The sequence below is a fragment of the Antedon mediterranea genome, chromosome 8 (genome assembly GCF_964355755.1).
Source record: "Antedon mediterranea chromosome 8, ecAntMedi1.1, whole genome shotgun sequence".
Taxonomy (NCBI): Eukaryota; Metazoa; Echinodermata; class Crinoidea; order Comatulida; family Antedonidae; genus Antedon; species Antedon mediterranea.
Genome location: NC_092677.1, coordinates 14,737,819 through 14,756,594, shown reverse-complemented (window position 1 = coordinate 14,756,594; position 18,776 = coordinate 14,737,819). Strand labels below are relative to the sequence as shown.

Here is an 18,776-nt window from a genome sequence, read left to right as displayed (position 1 = left end):
CCACTTCCAATGATATTAGTCAACAAAAATAGGTGTTTTTTATATTATTTTATGTATTGTACTTTTTCTTAACATTTATTTTAAGAATTCAAAAACCTTCTTGTTAAATATCAACATTGTACTAAATAATATGAGGGACAACAAGTAAATATCAAAAGTAATTTGGATCCAGCAGGATGATAAGCTTGTGGTAAAGAAAAACTGAATGTGTATGCAGGGATGTAAACATCTCCCTGGTGTATGTGACTGTGGAGAATGTCATAAAAGGGTACTTGCACATATAACAGAAATTTTAATATAAAACCACAATATATGTGACAAGAAAAGATTAAAGTGTAGTCGAGTTTGCAGTTAATACGATTATGTTATATTTACGCATCATATTAAACTGCAAATAAAATTCATCGTAATAAAATGGAATGATTCAAGGTTATACAGATTATATATTATTTATATTAAATGCATATTAATAAAACAGTTTCTAAAAATATCACACTTCTGATGAAAAATACCCACAATACACTGTATAGATTGGGTTAAAGGTACAGTGGTGGATCCAGAATTATGAATAGAGAGAAGAGAAAGGGAAAGGGCAGAGCAGGGCATGAAAATTGTAAAATGAAATGCTGAACTTTTGAATTTGAAGCCTGTATCTTATTGTCTGCAATTTCAACCGCTTGCTAATCTTTTACAAAACAAACAAACATAAAGTATACTCTATTTGTGTTTTATGCAAATAAAAATAATTTTAAGATCAAAAATGTTATGGCACAAACACTACACTATACATTTATATGGTATACTATATATTTCCTTTTGCTTGACTTCAGTGATATTAAATGAATGATTTAAGATGCATATCAATTTTCGTTACAAAGTTTATCGATAATGAAAAAGTAGCCAATTTACAATAAAAAAAATAACTGATGCGATGAAAGCAGCAAGACGACGTTGAGTAGGCCATTTAAAGAATGACGGAGTCTTGCATTTATTTTATTAAAGACAACTGAAATAAAATAATAAATGATTTACACTTCGGCTAGTTGGGCTAATGGCATTCCTCCTTGTAATATTTTATGCATGTGATGAATGCAATGATATTTCTCCCTCTGCTAGCTAATCAGGAAGAATCTAATTAATTGTCTATATCTGGAAACATCAGCTGATCGTTTCAACGAAATACTATCTTTCTTTTTATATAAAATGTTGATTCACAGTTGAAAGCTCACCATCAGGCAATGGAAGTAATCTATCACTCCAGGTGAACAGTAGGATGGGGATTTATGTCTGTAATGTCGGCATTTTAAAGATTGCGAAACTCAATCAAAAAGCTTGCAATTGATTTTAGCAGGAGGTACATTAGAAAGTGTACATATGCAGGCGCTACACTCTAAGGTTAAAGGTCATTAGTCATCATAGACCACTGAATATTCACCTGTTCATATCATAAATCATACTATGTTTGTATTTCTCTAAAGGCAAACGTGCAGGATGAATTGTTTGGAGCCTACGAATCTACAGCGACTAAATTAGTTAAACATACAGCTGTACTCAATTTGGTAAGGGAGATAAAATTAATTACCACACTAGTTCATTGGCCCCTTCCTCATCGATTCTGGAAGCTGTCATAAATGTATTACATCTCATATATGATAAAATAGTGAACATGATTTTATGAATGTGATGAAATTGGTAGATGTACAGTAGCTATGAAAAGTTAAATTTCTTGTATTGCTACTATGTAGAGAGGTGGCTAATGCTGGGCATTACTTTATTAGCTGGACGTCCTAGCCAACATACATAGAAAACTTGGCTTGATAGTAGATATTTAGGCTGACTTAAGCCTCCCACCCCCTCTTGCCAGTTTCATTGAATAGAAAAACAAACTCACATGCTACGTCTAATGTGGCATTGTTACTTCTTGCAGACCCAAGGTAGTTTGTGGCCTCACAGTAATACACCCCTGTATTCTGGTTATTTGTCACCTTCAGAAAAAATAGATCACCATCATCTACATTGGTACCTTGATAGGGCTCCCCATCCTTGTACCACTGTGAAGAGAAAATAAATAAAAATATAGATTGCTCATTCGCCAATTATCAGTAATGTAGCCACAAGAAATCAAATATAGCAGTTGATGAAAGAAAAGGAAACAATCACTATTCAAGTCACTGGGTTGTCAAATGCCTCTGTAAAAATGTGGTTAGGCTGAAACCTTACCAACCATACTGGTGGCTACAGCCATATGGGGTTTTCCTACGGCCATATGGGGTTTTCCCAATATATAATATTAAACTAGTAAAGAATCCCTATGGCTTTTCCACAAATGAGAGATTATGCCTTAAAATGGTTGCATTGCCCTTATTTACTTACACGTATAGTGGCTACTGGTCGAGCATCAGCCCTACACCTGAATGATGCTGGGTTGTCCCTCACCACAACCAATGCGGATGGATGCTCCGTAATTTTAGGTGGAAAATTTTCTTTCTTACCAACAACTGAAAAAAATAAAAGAAAGCAGACTTAATAAAAACGTTCACAATTTTATTTTGGTTAAAAAAAAATGTATCATCAGTGAAATAATGAATGAGAAATAGTGAATTGAGATATTTTTAGACAAAGAAAAGATAGATTAATTTTATTCCTTAGTTTTAATTTATGAAGTTAAGACAAATGTGTGGTGTTAAAAGACATAGTTGAAGTTGATATTTCTATATATGGCATATGAGAAGAATGCTGCCTAGGGCTATACATAGCTATGGTAGAAACATGTCCCAATCATTCTGACAAATTGAAACAGTAATTCCTTTCTAATTTTCAATCACGCAACTAATAAAATTAGGAAGAGAAATTCTTTAGCGTATAATATCTAAATTGAATTTCGATTGGATGGTAGATAACCACAACGAAAGCATATATTATTCAATACCTAAGAAATCATCTTATACATGAACAAGAAAATTGCAATTAATGGTAGATAGTTCATAGACATACTGAAACGCAGGTGCTATAAGTGTTAAAAGATAAAGTAAATTCTATAGCCATTTGCATTATATTTACATTAACAATGAACTCACATAAATGTAATCCTAATTTGATTAAGACACAAAAGTGAAATCAAAACTCGTATAAGGCATGCCTAATAATTAATTATTGAGAAAGCATATTCCCAATTATGGTATGATTTTGGGTTGATTTGCATTCTCTGCTTTCTAATTTAGTCCTGTTCATGTTTGAATAATTACATTAATTTTCGGTATGAGGAATCTGGATGTTGATGTTATTCAGTAATACCAGACCTATGGGAATTATAGCAAAGGTTAAAATAACATATCAATCAATTCTATGATTATGTTGTTATAAAAATCCTTAGTCATAAACCCTAATGTAAGGGAAAATCTTATGTTGTAATGTCTTTAAAATTGTACAATATAAAGTTGTTTAGAACCTTGATTTTCATTGCCTGGTAATTGCCATTTTAAAAAAGATCACCTAAAATATTTATTTTTTTTTCTTATTGATTTTTATGTATCTATTATCCGAAAAAGTTCAAACTCAAAGTTCTCAAATTGTTTACAGTAGTTTTCCCAAAACCATGATAGGATCACCAACATTACAAATACCAGCAAGAACGTATTAAATCTTCAATATAACTTGTTTCAATTGTTCAAACATTTGAAAACAAAAATGTATATAATATGCTGGGGAAACTTATGCTGTGCTTATATTTATGGTAATAAATTTTATTATGTATAATATCTATTGGTAACCTTGACCTAGACACAAACCTACCCCTCAAGTTTTACTTACTATTTCTACATGCAACTTTTTATTTTATTGTCGCTTTGTGTTTTTTAACTACATTTACAAACGGAAATGTAATTTATGTTTAAAATTTAACAACCAAATTATTACACGCACATACATTTGTTCTTTAAACATGGATGCTCTTTGATGTATATCATTAATAAAATAATAAATATATCATTTTTTTATTTGTTGCACGAGGCACAAGGTTTTCAAGCTCAAACACCAACCCCCAACACAACATCATTTAGTCTGGTGCTATTTGTCAAGAGGGAACACCAGAGAAGATCACTTGTCCTTCAGGCTAAATTCTGGATTCAGAACAGAAGAGAGCTTTCTCTGACATTTTAAGAATAGATGGATAAAAATTGTCTATCAAATTTTAATGACAACACTTCCATTTTTAACTTAAAAGTTGGTTAAGCTACTGATTAAGAACATTAAAAATGTTGTTGTTACGATAAAAACTTAAATATGACCTGGAATATAATACAAAACCATAACTCTGCACGTTTGAAAATATAAATCTTATGAAATACACTTACTTTATTTTTAGAACACTTTTCAGTCCTATATACATAAAATTAAGCATCAAGCCAATATGTTGGAAATAAACCAATCACATGAATAACACATAAAACATTACAGCAGAGTATACCAATATAATTTTACATCTAAAAATGTGCAATATAATTATTACTCTATTGAATTAGAACATATTGGTGACCTTTATATGACCGCCTCGAGAAATAAACTAAGCTGGCGTTCTTGTTAATGATTCGCTGATCAAGCCTGTCCAACTTAATTTTATCGCAACTCAACCTGGACAAGTTTTGACTTATCTTTTAATATCCTTAAGTAGTAGAGTACTTGAAGAAAGAGGACTCTCAACTCACTTCAAAAAGATAGTAGAAAATTAAGTTATCCCTTTATGTGATTTTAGCAAATATATCAAAATAAAAATAAAGTATAATCAGGCTGGCAAAGTTTTTGGAATCAGGTTAGAAATATGTATAGTACGTGTATACAAACTATGGGTAAACATTCATGATTCTGTTATTTATAATCAATCTATAGAACTCGCCTCGCTGTACCTAATGTATATAATAAAAAAACTAGATATTGACCTAATAAATGAATATATAGTATTTATAATGAATCGAACAATCTATCAAACATAATGACCTCATAAGTGTTAGATAGGGGTTGTTTTTTAATGTAAATGCTTGCCAATTATAATGGCCCTGTTTCCATTGGCATGAATTAACACATAATAAATTTATATTTAATTGGTGATTTTTGGACAATAAAGTAAGTACTGTCAGTCAAACTAGTTTATAGTGTTTTTTTTTAAAATAAATTTTGTAGCTTGAAATGCATTGTGGGTAATGATAATACTCACCCAAAGGAGAATCTGAATTGTTGATTAAATGTTTAATTGTTAGTAGCAGCATAGATCAGCTTTTTTCTTTTGTCGCAAGTCCTTTATGGGTGTCCAAAACTCACACAGCTTTAGGAGATTTTATTTCTGACAAGTCTGGTTTATTCTCTCAGGTTAGATTTGTCAAAACATAATCTAATCGAGCCAAAAATTGGCAAAATACACATTTTGGGGTATATAGAGTATTACGTGATAAGCAGTGCGAATTCTCAACTTCACGGTATATCAATCATAAGATGATGTACTGACATGGACAGGATAAATTTTAAGCCTCAGAACTTTTCTAGAGTAAGTTTTAAGCCATAAGATTTGTAACAAAGTGAAGAAAAAAAATCCCTCAAATTCAGTTGAATGTTAATTCAATCATACTTTGCATCTGACTGGAAAGCGACCTATGATATTTCTTAATGTTAACATTATCCACAAAAAAACATTTAAATTACAGTATATCCCAGAACATTCTAAATTAATCACGTCCACAATGATTAATCTCCTACATTAAATAATGACACAGCATACTAATATTGACCTTATAAGAAGATTCCACCTATGTGCCTCTTTTTAAACGACCAAAGATAAGCACATTTGCTTGCGAGTTTCAAATATGTTGAAACGTGCATATTTGAACAACTTTCAAAGACACATTACTTCCACAGTGTTATATTACACTAACTCTCCACATATACTGGAATGGCAAATTAACAGATAGAACCAAATCACATTTAAGATAATGATCAAGTATTCTAACCAGGTGTGCATTTACCTGTGAAATCAATGGCATCTATTTTTATCTGTATAAACTATTAATTTTCAGATATTATATTAGTGTATGGGCATTGACTACATATGGAATGCAGAGTTATATAATCTATGTACACATGTTATTCTTCACTGGTGGTCAGGTTTCATAGTAAAGCGCATGAAACATCTCAGCTCTCCTGAGAACTTGTTCAACCCAGTATTTGCAACATCATCTAGGGTATGACATCTTTAAGGACTTAAACAAGTAATCATTTTAATTCTAAATGAAATGATAAAAATTGTATCTTTCTTATTGACACTGTACAAATAAGCTTTTACCGTCAATCGTGATCAAAATTACTTCGCAAATCGGATAAAATCAGAAATACAATCCGTGTGCACTAACGCAATGTTTGTAAAATGAATACAGAGTAAATTAGCTAGATTGCGAAAAAGGAAATATGTACGAATAAATTATTGGTGAAACCGTCTTAATTGTATTTAAGGATTGATTGCGCATTAATATTACAGTGACATAAAGACTGTAATATAAGATTAACCCTAGTTAGTGATGCCATACATAAATATGTATTGTACAATATTCTAAGAAAAAAGAATTATTTATACTTATTTTATTTATTAAATATATTTATTTAAATCATATTATAATTTGTTATGAATTCAACATATTTGTGTTTGTGAATTTTACATGAAAATAGCATTGAAAATAAAACATTAACAATTTGTTTTGTGTCGTTGATAAAAGTTGAAATTTAAAACTGATTATGGTATTATTCCAAAACATACTGTTTAGATCATTATTGTAAATACCACTAAATTGCAATTGTAATTGTGGCACCACTTTATTTCTCGTAGCTACGGCACTGGATTGTCCAGTTTCTACTAGTTATACACTCATTAATTTCTCTCTTCAGGCCTAAAGCTGATATGTAGTTATTTATGCATTCAAACTAAATAACAAATACACCATTGACTGGTTGTTTTCAATCACTGTTAATTTTAAAATGCCACTTGATTGTCATGTTTTTCCTAAATAGAAAAAAAAGTATTTATACATGCTCTTATTTAGCTATTTGCTTACAGCAGAAACAGGCCCTAGCCTTAAGAATAATTATTTAGTTATTTGCTTACAGCAGAATCAGGCCAGAAGAAGATCAAATATGGAGAAGCTAACACATTCCAAAACAAAGGAACTTGCACAATGTAGGCCTAATTGCTGTCATTGTAAATTATATGTTCTTTCCATTTGTGTTTGACCTGCTTTGGTGTTCATCACCATGATTTATTTTTCAATTTCAGTTCACAATCTGTCCAATAAAAAGTTATTCATGTTAAAAAATTGTTTTATTTCTGCTAGTAGTTTGTTTTTAATTGTGAAAAGAAACAAATGTGAACATTTATTCTGAATTTGAAAGTCGATAGTAAAAATCCTTTACGGTGACAGTTTTGAGTAACAATTGAGTAAAATCGAAATTGCCACAACAAACAGACATGGTCAACCATCACTTACATGCATTGTGCATATAAATTCATCTTTTCTGATATCGGCACGCTGACTTTCACATAGGTAATTTATTTTGCTTGCTAGAAATGCCATCAATATTCATTTAGTTCATGTCAGAAACAAAAGAACTCAATAAAACTCAATCTAGTATAGAGATGACTGTTTTAGGTTAATAAAAAACATGGAAAAAAATACTAAATTGTCGTGCTATTATTTTTTTTCTCTAAATTAAAATCATTGTTACGAACAACTTAAACAAAATTACAATATGAAACCCATATGCGTCCAAAATAAGAATATGAAAATACTTTAATATTTTAATATCTAAAAATGATAGTGTTGAATTATCAGATTTAACCTGGAAAAGGAGCTATATTTTTTGTTAATTTTAAATTTATATTTGAATACATTGTCTTCTTATTGTACTCTTGGCCACAAGAAATTTCTTTCTACCCACTAAATAACCTTTTTTTTTTCCGGGATTAAATAAAGAACAAAACATGACGACAATAGACAAACAAAATCAAATAGCATGGTTGATTGTATTGCATTTAATGAAGACACATGGCTAGCCTAGGCCAAGGGAGACAATCAATTGTCTACAAGAATTAGCTTACCAAGTCATCAATTAGTAGCCTACTAGAAGGGGTCCAAAGTATTTGATAATAATATTACCTATAATTAGAAAGGACACTAAGAAGATGTTAAAGAAGTAGTTACAATTATCGAGTCGTTCATTAACAGACTGATTAACATCATGGTAATAAGTGCTGGGAGGTAATTGACATACATCCCGATGAGGAGGGGATGTTAATGATATTTGTAAAAGCAGATGGTTTAGTCTGACGTCTTTAGCAATCTTGCAAAATACAGTCAATAGCAATACTAGGCAGTCTTTACAAACTCAAAAATATTTGATTTTACAAATGACAATGTTAAATAGAATTTCGGATATTTTCGGATATTCAGAGGGTTCGATTTACATACATTACAGACCACACATATAAGATCCCTCTATGGTTCTATCAGCTACATTGTTCTATGACAGTGGGTGAGACAATAGTTCTGTTTGTACCCAGTACCTTATAGTTTAATAACCAGGTTATGAAATACATCAATAAAGAGAAGTTAAAGAGACCCAACTTTAACACACTTCCTCAAACATTTGTATAAATCATCTATTTTACAATATCCAGGGTTATTACTTAAGGGGTTTTGATTTTACAGCCTGCGGATTTGTTTACACACATAAAACCTATCTCGTGTGTATGAATGATATGCCTCCTCTATTGGCAATATGCAAAACAGCTTCGATTGCCTGTTTCTAGACTACTATAGTGCATTCTGGGTACTCTCGGACAGCAACCTTACATAATGTCATCTATTGATCAGGTTTCTCTTCACGTAATTCAAACAGATTTACTTAATCTGCTGAAGTTTGCCAAAGCGTCTAGAGACTACTTGCATTATGTGTATAACATACAAATTTTCATATCACTCAAATTTCTTAAACATTGCCTCAATGGTTCCCATAATCTTAAGCACAGTAATCATCCCCTTGCACTCACTTGGCGACATTATTCGTGGAAAACCGTGATTTCATTGTATGTTTCAACATATACAATGATGATTTTATATGAATTTTCCAGCTTTTCAATAATGCATTTAAATATCAGTTTTTACTATAAGTCTAAGAAGCAATTGTTATTAATTTTGAATTATGTTAAAAATCGTTTGTTTTAGAGTCTTAAAATAGCTTTAATATTAATACTAATTATTGAAATTTATTCTATTACTGTAATCCTAATTCATCATTCATTCATATTTAAAATATCTGATGCCGAAAGCAAAAACTTATTTATTTTACTTGTTTATTTCCTAATTAATATCATCATGAGTGTCATCTTCATTCACTATTTCTTCCTCATTTCCCTGTCTTTCGACTAGTAAACAGTTCATCATTGACGCCGCCGTCGACGCTTCCGGATAGAACACATCTGCTAGTAAATAAATCTATGTAATTATTGTATCAACTACTAACTCTTTTTTTTTCTATTTGCATTCTACTGGTCTTGGATTATAAATACTTGGTTATAATTGAATTTTGTCCACTTGACCATTGATGTATTTATCAATCTAAATTCGCCCACATGCTGCGATGGTAAAGCAAATGCAATTACAATGGACAACTAATACTGCTTACATAAAAATTTTGTTTGGCATAGAAATTGACGAACATTTCAGCTGCGAAAATGAAAAAATAATGTAAACAAACGTACATTATTTCATGTTGTTTTTCTTTTTTTTAAACTTAATATTGAAATATGCTAATTTTAAAGTAACTATTTCAAAATGTTTTTGTATATCAGAATTTATTTGACTATTTTTCAAAATGTTTAAAATATACAGTACAATAAATCATATACTAAGATTATTAGATCAGCTTTAATACGTTAACAACATTATTAACGTATGACATAATCAGTGCAATAATTAGAAGTGTGTTGCTATTAGGAGAAAATATCTCGCAATTAACGAGAGATGATATCATTATAAGCGTATGCATCACGCGAGGCAATACGGCACTGGCTATGTAATACCTGTCTGATTATTACAAGGGCTTATCTGATGAAGACAAGAAATTTGATTTTGGGTTTCGATTCGAAGGAGATGTATTATAGTTGCTTAATACCTGTAAAATAATTCAACATTAAGCAGAATGCAAGATGTTGATAGGAATCTGATAATGCCAGATTTACTGTATTCATTCAAAATAACTTGTTTTATTATCAGCATTCTGTTGATTCAAAAGAATGAATCATGGATATTTTGTATCAAAATTTGATCTATATAAAGATTTACTATTGAAGGAAAATTAATTCCTTTTTAGTTGTAGAGAATATTTAATAATTATCTCACTGCAATTTCAAATTAAATACATTGTTTCCATTGGTGTTCTGGTATTTTGTAACCATCGCCTAAGGAGTGGCGGGCATGGAACCACGAGACCTAGAAATTCTCCCAACCTGTCATGGTAATCAATTGCATTGCCAGCAACTAGTCTAACAGCTGAAGAAACTTACCTAGTAATATAAGAGCAATGGACATCAAACGACTATCTAACTGAGTAACTATAGCCAGCTTAATCTATACAACAAATAATATTAAACCTGATCACGTGATGGTCAGCCCTATGTAAAATGATACCGGCCGTAATTGTAGAATAACAGAGGCATTATCATAGTTTAATCGACAATTTCTACTGACGCTATTGAGGGATACAGCCCATGGCCGTAGTCCGTTTACATTGGTCAATCTAAATAGGCTTTAATGTCGAGAAATATTACGATGATGGACAACACAACTTGACGTTATTTTTAACCAAAGTGGATCATCTAGAAATAATATTTGGAGATTATATTGACAGATGTCATAGGTCAGATGTCATAACTGAAGAAATTAATAGTTTTATGACAATTTTTAAAATCATGTCAAGTCGAATAAAAATTTCTGCATTTAAAAATAATTATATTAAATAGAAAATAAAATTGAATAACTGCATTCATAGTTACTGAGGAACTTATGATAAATCAAAGGTTACATAAGAATCTGTTACAAGGCAATCAAAAATTAAATTAGTATGCAATTGAAAAATAACTGATTAATTATAGATAGATAATTGAAGTACTTTAATTTGATGTGCAAGATTCCAATTAATAGGAAAAGACCAACCACATATTTTTAACAATTTAGGCATTTACTGTAATAACAAAATTAAGGTTATACTGTATCTCAAATGTGAGATGTCATAAAGTTCTGAACTGTGACGTTTTTATGTAAGCCTCTATTTAAGGTACACCTTTAGGACCTAACAATGTGTTTCTATAATATGAGTTCCCTATCTAGTATCTCTAATGTGAGATGTCATAAAGTTCTGAACTGTGACGTTTTTATGTAAGCCTCTATTTAAGGAGTTGGATAGCCGAGTGGTTAGGACACTTGACTGTCATACAGATAGACCCGGGTTCAATTTCCGACAACTCCCAGTCCACTCAGCTGTAAATGAGTACCTGGTTGAAAATACTAGGGAGAAAAAAGGCGGCGTGGAAAGGAACTGGCCACCCTACCACATAATGCCTAGGCTTAGTACAATGAGCTCCTAACAGCTCATTCCCCTACGTTCAGAATGAATACAGGACTCGCCTTTACCTATTTAAGGTACACTTTAAGAACCTAATGTGCTCCTATAATATGAGTTCCCTAACTAGTATCTCCAATGTCAGATGCCAATGTTTTTCCAAATTGTGATGGTTTTATTATAGTAGAACTGAGTACCTTCTTAAAGGCACACGTCTTTCAGGACCAAACAATAGGAGTGTACATACCCTGAATAGGCATATTCTAGGAGTTCTAGTGTATTTTCTTTATGTTTATAACGTTCATACAGAAGCTAAAGCTATTTCTTTTTGTTTAATCAAAACACAACATATTCAAACAAACATACTCTTCAGTAATAAAACATAAAGATGTAAAGTATCCTAGTCAATTTTAAAAAGCTCCATAAAACAGACAGTAAAATTTGCTTTTACGGTTTCCTTCTTAAATCAGTTCATAATTTTAACGCCATTATAAAACAAGAAATTGTAAAAACTTAAAAGTAGGAGTTTAAGTACATAATCCCTCGTCACACAGTAAACTGAAATCCAATACTGAAAGCGATTAATATGCGCTAAGAGCGTCTTTGGATTAAATATAATTCCCACTCGTACCTCAGGTGGCCTTTTCTGACCATTTGCTAAATGACCCGCATCCTCATTGGACAATTAAGCATTAACGGGTAATTACCGATCGTAGATAAGATCGGCTGTTACCGAGATAAAGTCACTCTTAAAATACCTTAACATGACCTGTTTCCAGTAAAGTGTAATATAAAATATAATGTTCTAGGAAATGACCAGATACTGTGGAATGGATATTATCATAATAAAAAAATTTCATTATATTTTCAAATGTTTTTACACAAAATCTGCAATCAATAGTATTTATAGAGCTTAATTTCATGCATTACAATATGTAGTAGTAGTATTCTAATCAAAGAAAATTTATTTAGGAACAACTGTCCAAAAAAGAAGATAAATTAGCAGTCCAGAACGGTTATTACACATTGTATGCCAGTCTGATAGAACAAGCTGTACATGTATGCACTTCTAGTTCTCCTCTAGCAATACATACTATGTTGGGTCAAAACATGATTCATCTTCGAACTATGTCACATAAAAAACTTTGAATAAACCTAATAACTTTGAACCATTTGTATTTGTAGTCATTTGCTACACATTTTATTCATTAAAGTACATCTAATAAAAAGAAAAGTAATAAATAATTCTATATCTATATCGTTAATATTACAATATACATGACTGAAATAAAAATCTGTATTTATTGGCTAAAAACCAACATGGCATCAATCAGCAAATTCTATAGCAGATTTTCTCCATTATAATAGCAACTTTAAGTGCCCCTTTTTGCCACGTACAGCTACGTCATTCACTTAGCGAAACTTAAAGCATGCACATTTGGCGCATTTAATGTACCGAAACACTTTGAGGATTCGGTTTTTTTTTTAGTTCAATAAGTCATTAATAATTGTCATAGAACAAGAAGCACGGATAGGAAAATATATCAATTCAAAATTGATCACATTAACTTAAGAGCCTGTGTGAAGAATACGGCATAGTTTCATGACTTCGCATGGATCCAGATTATCATACAATTTTGATTAAAGCTTCAATTTCATTTAGAAATCTCATAAAACAGGCTAAAAGCAAAAATCAAATTCAGATAAAATATTCATTAGTTACGAAAGCAATTCCCAATAATATATTTGATAGATTCAAGAGCAAAATTATTATAAAATTGATAAAATATTTAAATCTATTTAGATTAAAATTTAAAAAGCTGAATAGTTGCATTTTCAAATGTTTATGGTTCACTTAAAATAGACTTTTTAAAGAGGAATTTATGAATTAATAATTATCATTAGTTTAAAAAAAATCATCACCAAAAAGTGTATTGTTATTGAACTTAGAGTCCGGTTGCCAACTGATTTAAATAACCCCATTTTAGGTATTTTCATTTTATTTCAAATATAAAACAATGTGCATAACACAGCCTTGTATTGTAATAGCAATAATATATATATATATATCACAATTCATAGAATTAAACAGTGCTATATGCCTGATCCAAGAACACAGGAAATTTATGAGCAATATGTAACAGCAATAAACATAAAATTTATATAATATCTCAGGGGTGCTAGAGAAATGAAATATTGATTTTACATTATCATGCCAGGAACATACAATTCAAATGCTATTAACATTTCAAAGCCAATAAGTAATTTAAGTTTTTTTTCGTTTTTTGTGTTAATAGATCAAAAAGAAGGGCAGGTTAACGGTAGGAGACTTGATGGCGATTACGACGAAATGATATTAATATCTGAGGAGTAGTTAAATGCCACAGTACGGGAAGGCTTTCAACGGATTTGACGTGGTGTGTAGTTAGCAGTTACAGGTGATAAAAAATATGTCGGACATTCAGTGACCGCTATTCAAACTATAGACTTATATTCATTGGTGTAACGATAACATTTAAAAATTCGACTTATTCATCATATACAGTAGACCAACATCCAATATAACTAAACATAAATATATAAGTACAATAATTTTAAAAAGGGAAGTAAAATAATTGTTTATTTTCTCACTGAGGGTGGAAAAATAGTATTTAACATGTAAAAGCAGAGAATAATTTGGCCTACATCTCCGGTGTATACTTTTACATGAAAATGGCTCTAAATATGGAGTAAAGTTATCCCATTCAAAACTGACACAGACTAAAAATAGTTAAAGTAATGTTAGAATTACCAATCAATAAAATATACAGAAATAATTATGTCTACATTATAAAAAAAAACATAATATAAATTTACATAACTACCCAGCTCGTGGCGACTCGCTGATTAATGAGCATGTTAATACTGAACCATCTTTTGTAAGTAAAGTTCAAATAAATTGGAATTAAATTTGATGTATGACATTTTGACACACAAACTCCAAGAATTAAAATATTCTAATTGATGACAGATTGCAACTTTTTTGTTATGATGCCCACAGACAAAAAAAAAATCAACCAGATCAGTTTAAAATTCTCATGTATTGAATAAAATTATTATTAGATTTTCAATATTTGCCATGTCAATATAGAATAACAAGAAATACTATAGATTGTTGTATGAGTTACATCATAGTTAGTTCCACATTGTTAGGACGAGGTAACAAACACACAGGGACAGTTGTATCATTATAGTAAATAATCTTACAATTTATCTGGTTATCCACAGGATGTGGACGGATAACTGTAGGACAAAACATCTCTGAAAACAGATTATCCCACCGGATTTCTGGTTTAAAATAAACAGCAGGTTGATTCATAATTTTTATTTTGTGGTTAAAATATCTATATCTTTGCTAGTAATTTCAAATAAAGTTTTCAAAAGAAAATAGATTTTTGTTTCTACCATAAATTTCCAATGTCCACAATGAAATGAAAAAATAGAACAAAAGAAATAACTTCACATTAATCTATAAATATTTATAAACATTTGTTAATATTCTGTCAAAAATGGAATAAAAAAAAAGTTCAATCAACTACGACAAAATGTTAATATTGGAAAATGGGAAGAACCTTTCATTATATTCTTCATTAAGTTCAAGGTTAATCATAATCCCGTCTTTGGGATTATCATTTTGCAAAGGACATCTGGCGACGACCCAATCGCTATCAGCAGCCTGGCAATATACGTCTCAGAATATCTACAGACGTTTTCCCTACAGAGCCCACTCTAGAGATAATGTAGTCTGCTGGAACAACATTGTTCCCAGTCACCCTGCACGTGTCCCCATTGGAGAATTAACAAAAGCTTTAATTGAAGACGTCAGTGGAAGCAAAAGTACATGCAATCGGAAGTCGCCTTGAAACTATATAAAGTCATTGATGGAAACGCATTCTAATTGATAATGCACATACAATAAAATCATTCTTTAACAAATTTGAAAAATGTTGGACAAAGAAAACCTTGATAATAGATAAAAATAAAATAATTATGGAAGGAATTCTCCAAGAAAAAAAAATATAGATATTTTAACAAATCATTAATAAACATGTCATTGTTAATTTAATAAAAAGCTTTGATAGTTCTTGCCAAGGCTCAATTTATGTAAATGGTTTCTTAATTTGATAAAACAGAATTAATGCCAGTCAAGGCACAGTTTAACATAAAACAATTTTAATTCTTTCTACTGTAGTCAATACAGTACTCACTTGTCATTTTTAGCAGCCTGTTCAGACCTATAGAATAATTTGTATTGTACAACTACAGGGGTTTGAACTAGGAAAAGATTAATGAAAATGCACTTCTTACAACATTTTATAAAACCCAAGGTAAAATTATTTTAGAGACGTTGACAACATTTACACAATTTTATGATGATATAAAGATGTCGTTTAACATAAATAATCCCTCGTTGTCACCAGAGAAACGTATATTCTTGTCTAGCATGATCTTCCCGGCTTAAACCCGGATTAACTAAAATGTACTTGGTCGCAATGTTCATCCATCTTATTTCCAATTAGTCTTACTGGTGCATACACAATCGCTAAGCTTGTAATCTTTATAATATATCATAAAGTGAATGTTGTTACTAAATATCATATTTTTATCCACAGTATGTATAAGGTTCAAGCATTGTCAGTGTTAAATATCTTTAAGAATAAGAGTTTCAATTAAAAAAACAGTAAAGTACTATTCTTTGTCCAATATTAAAAAACTCTTCACACAAGGAAAAATGTTAATCAAACCAAAATCGTTTTCATGTACTTCGACTGCCTAACCTCCAGTTTGAAGTTGCCACTCAGGGTGCCATTCAGATCTTCCAAACCCCCTGGCTATGGACTCAAAATCAACAAGATTGAAACCAAAAAAAACAGTTGGCCCAACTAAGATTTAAACTCAGAATCTTCTGATTAATGCTGATGCCATACCTATCGACCATTCTATCCTCAATGACATTTTATAATTATAGATAAAGAAAACTATGACTAAACATTTTAATAACAATTCTATTTGTTCATATTCGCTTCGAAAATCACAAATCAATTCACAATTTATCTATCATTCATCAACATTTTATAACCAAAATGGGACATTTAAATCATTCTAAACTGTATACTTTCAAAACCATAATTGTGTGTACTCGTTTTAAATTCACCAAGGGAAAAATCCCTGTAATTAATGAAATGTGTTTCCATGGTAACACAATCTTGTTTATTAGATGGGGAAAGTACAGCTGATGAGAATGAGAATCAATGTTTAAATGTTAATTTATTTGTTATGTTGTTATTATCAAAGGAAGTGGTCTAATTTCACTAATTTTCATTTAACTTGTTACATCCTAAATAACACAGAAGAAATTCATTAATTTTATGGTTGCATTATTTAAAAATGAATTCTGTATCCTAACTAGAACATCCTAGATAACTCAATTTCAAGTTAAATAAATATCTTTCACTAATAGTACATTTCAACTTTGGTGAATTTCAAATTGTTTTTAACGAAACCATAAACGATGCGGACGCCCACACAATGTTTTAACTGTGATCTACTATGATTAAAAAGTTGTAATAAAACAAAATCACATTCGTTTTATTAATCAATTCAATTTCTTAGCTGCCACCAGTTATCCACAAACAAAACAATATCTAAAAAGAAATATACTATAATTTTATAATAGTATAAGTAGTATATAATAGTAAAAGTTTTTTGTCAGCAAGGTAGGCTTGATCTAAACATCATTAAGAGAGTGAGAAATGTGGGATGAGTATAGACATTTTTCCATTTAAAAACAGAAATTAAATCATTGCAAGGTTAAATATGTACCGTAAATTATGTAAACTCTAATTATAATATATGTGAATTCTAATTATAATATATGTTAATTCTAATTGTAATATATGTTAATTCTAATTATAATATATGTGAATTCTAATTATAATATATGTTAATTCTAATTGTAATATATGTTAATTCTAATTATAATATATGTTAATTCTAATTATAATATATGTTAATTCTAATTATAATATATGTTAATTCTATAGTATGCAAATTCTAATTATACATGCAAATTTCCTTTATAATATCAATCAATCAGTGATCAGCAAAATATTATAATAAAGGCAAAGAAGACTGACTAGGGTTTCATCGCAGATGCCTTAAAGATTATTTCCATTTACTAAAAATGATTATAGGCTGAGCCATATGATTTACTTGATTACCATAATAGTACCCACAAAACATAGCCAGATTGTGTAATCAATATGGAAGGTATTGCTATGAATAAATTTACTTTAATTTAATTTTTTACCTCAGGAAGTAAAGGCTAAAACAGAGTGACATATTGTACAACTACAAAATACATAAATTTAGAACAACACAGTTCTATTAATTTCACAATTTTAAATTTCCTCAGGTGATTCATGTAAAATAGGTGTGGATGACAAGCATATGGTAATATTCTACACTCCCCCCACTTTAGATTAAACACCTGAGACCAAACTGTAATTTATTTTCTGTATTTTACCACAATTCTGTAGACATCCTGGTACTTATGTTTAAACAATGATACTTGACATACTCACGATGTCCAGTTAATACTTTCAACATTATCGATCAATACTCAATATGAGCAAGTACACCTGACCCTTCGCCCACATTCTTCCCAGGTGATGAAGAAGACAGCAAAGATAATACAGCTACATGATTAATTTGACATTCACTATCTCCACTGATAATAAATTATTTTGATATATTTACTTTAATTAATTCAATAAACATGGTGGGGGTGGGGATTGAATGTTAATTTGTAAGGTTGGTGACCCCTTGGTCATTTATTATGTACAAAAGGTCATGAGAATAAGTTACAGGAGGGATATTTAAAACATCTGTAAGATTAAAGCAGAAACATTCCATCAGGATGTATCACAGTATGTTATAATGTTTAAGAAATCTTTTAATGGTTTAACCGATTCTTTCCTTGTCTAATATATTCTATTTCATCTGAAAGACAACTCATTAAATATCTAACATAATGAATTTGTGTGATGTATAAAAGTCTATTTCAACTGAATTGCTCAGAATAT

The 18,776-nt window shown here is 30.4% G+C and overlaps 1 protein-coding gene across 6 annotated transcripts in view; it reads right to left on the bottom strand.

The window, feature by feature from the left end:
* LOC140057767 (protein sax-3-like) overlaps positions 1-18,776 on the bottom strand; it is a 230,630-nt gene that overhangs the window by 47,706 nt on the left and 164,148 nt on the right. For all 6 annotated transcript variants that reach the window (XM_072103489.1, XM_072103492.1, XM_072103493.1 and 3 more), the window contains exons 2-3: positions 2,374-2,498; positions 1,892-2,051 (exon numbers count right to left, since the gene is read on the bottom strand). In XM_072103489.1, coding sequence (XP_071959590.1) covers positions 1,892-2,051; positions 2,374-2,498 — 285 coding nt within the window. The remainder of the gene's footprint in view (positions 1-1,891; positions 2,052-2,373; positions 2,499-18,776) is intronic.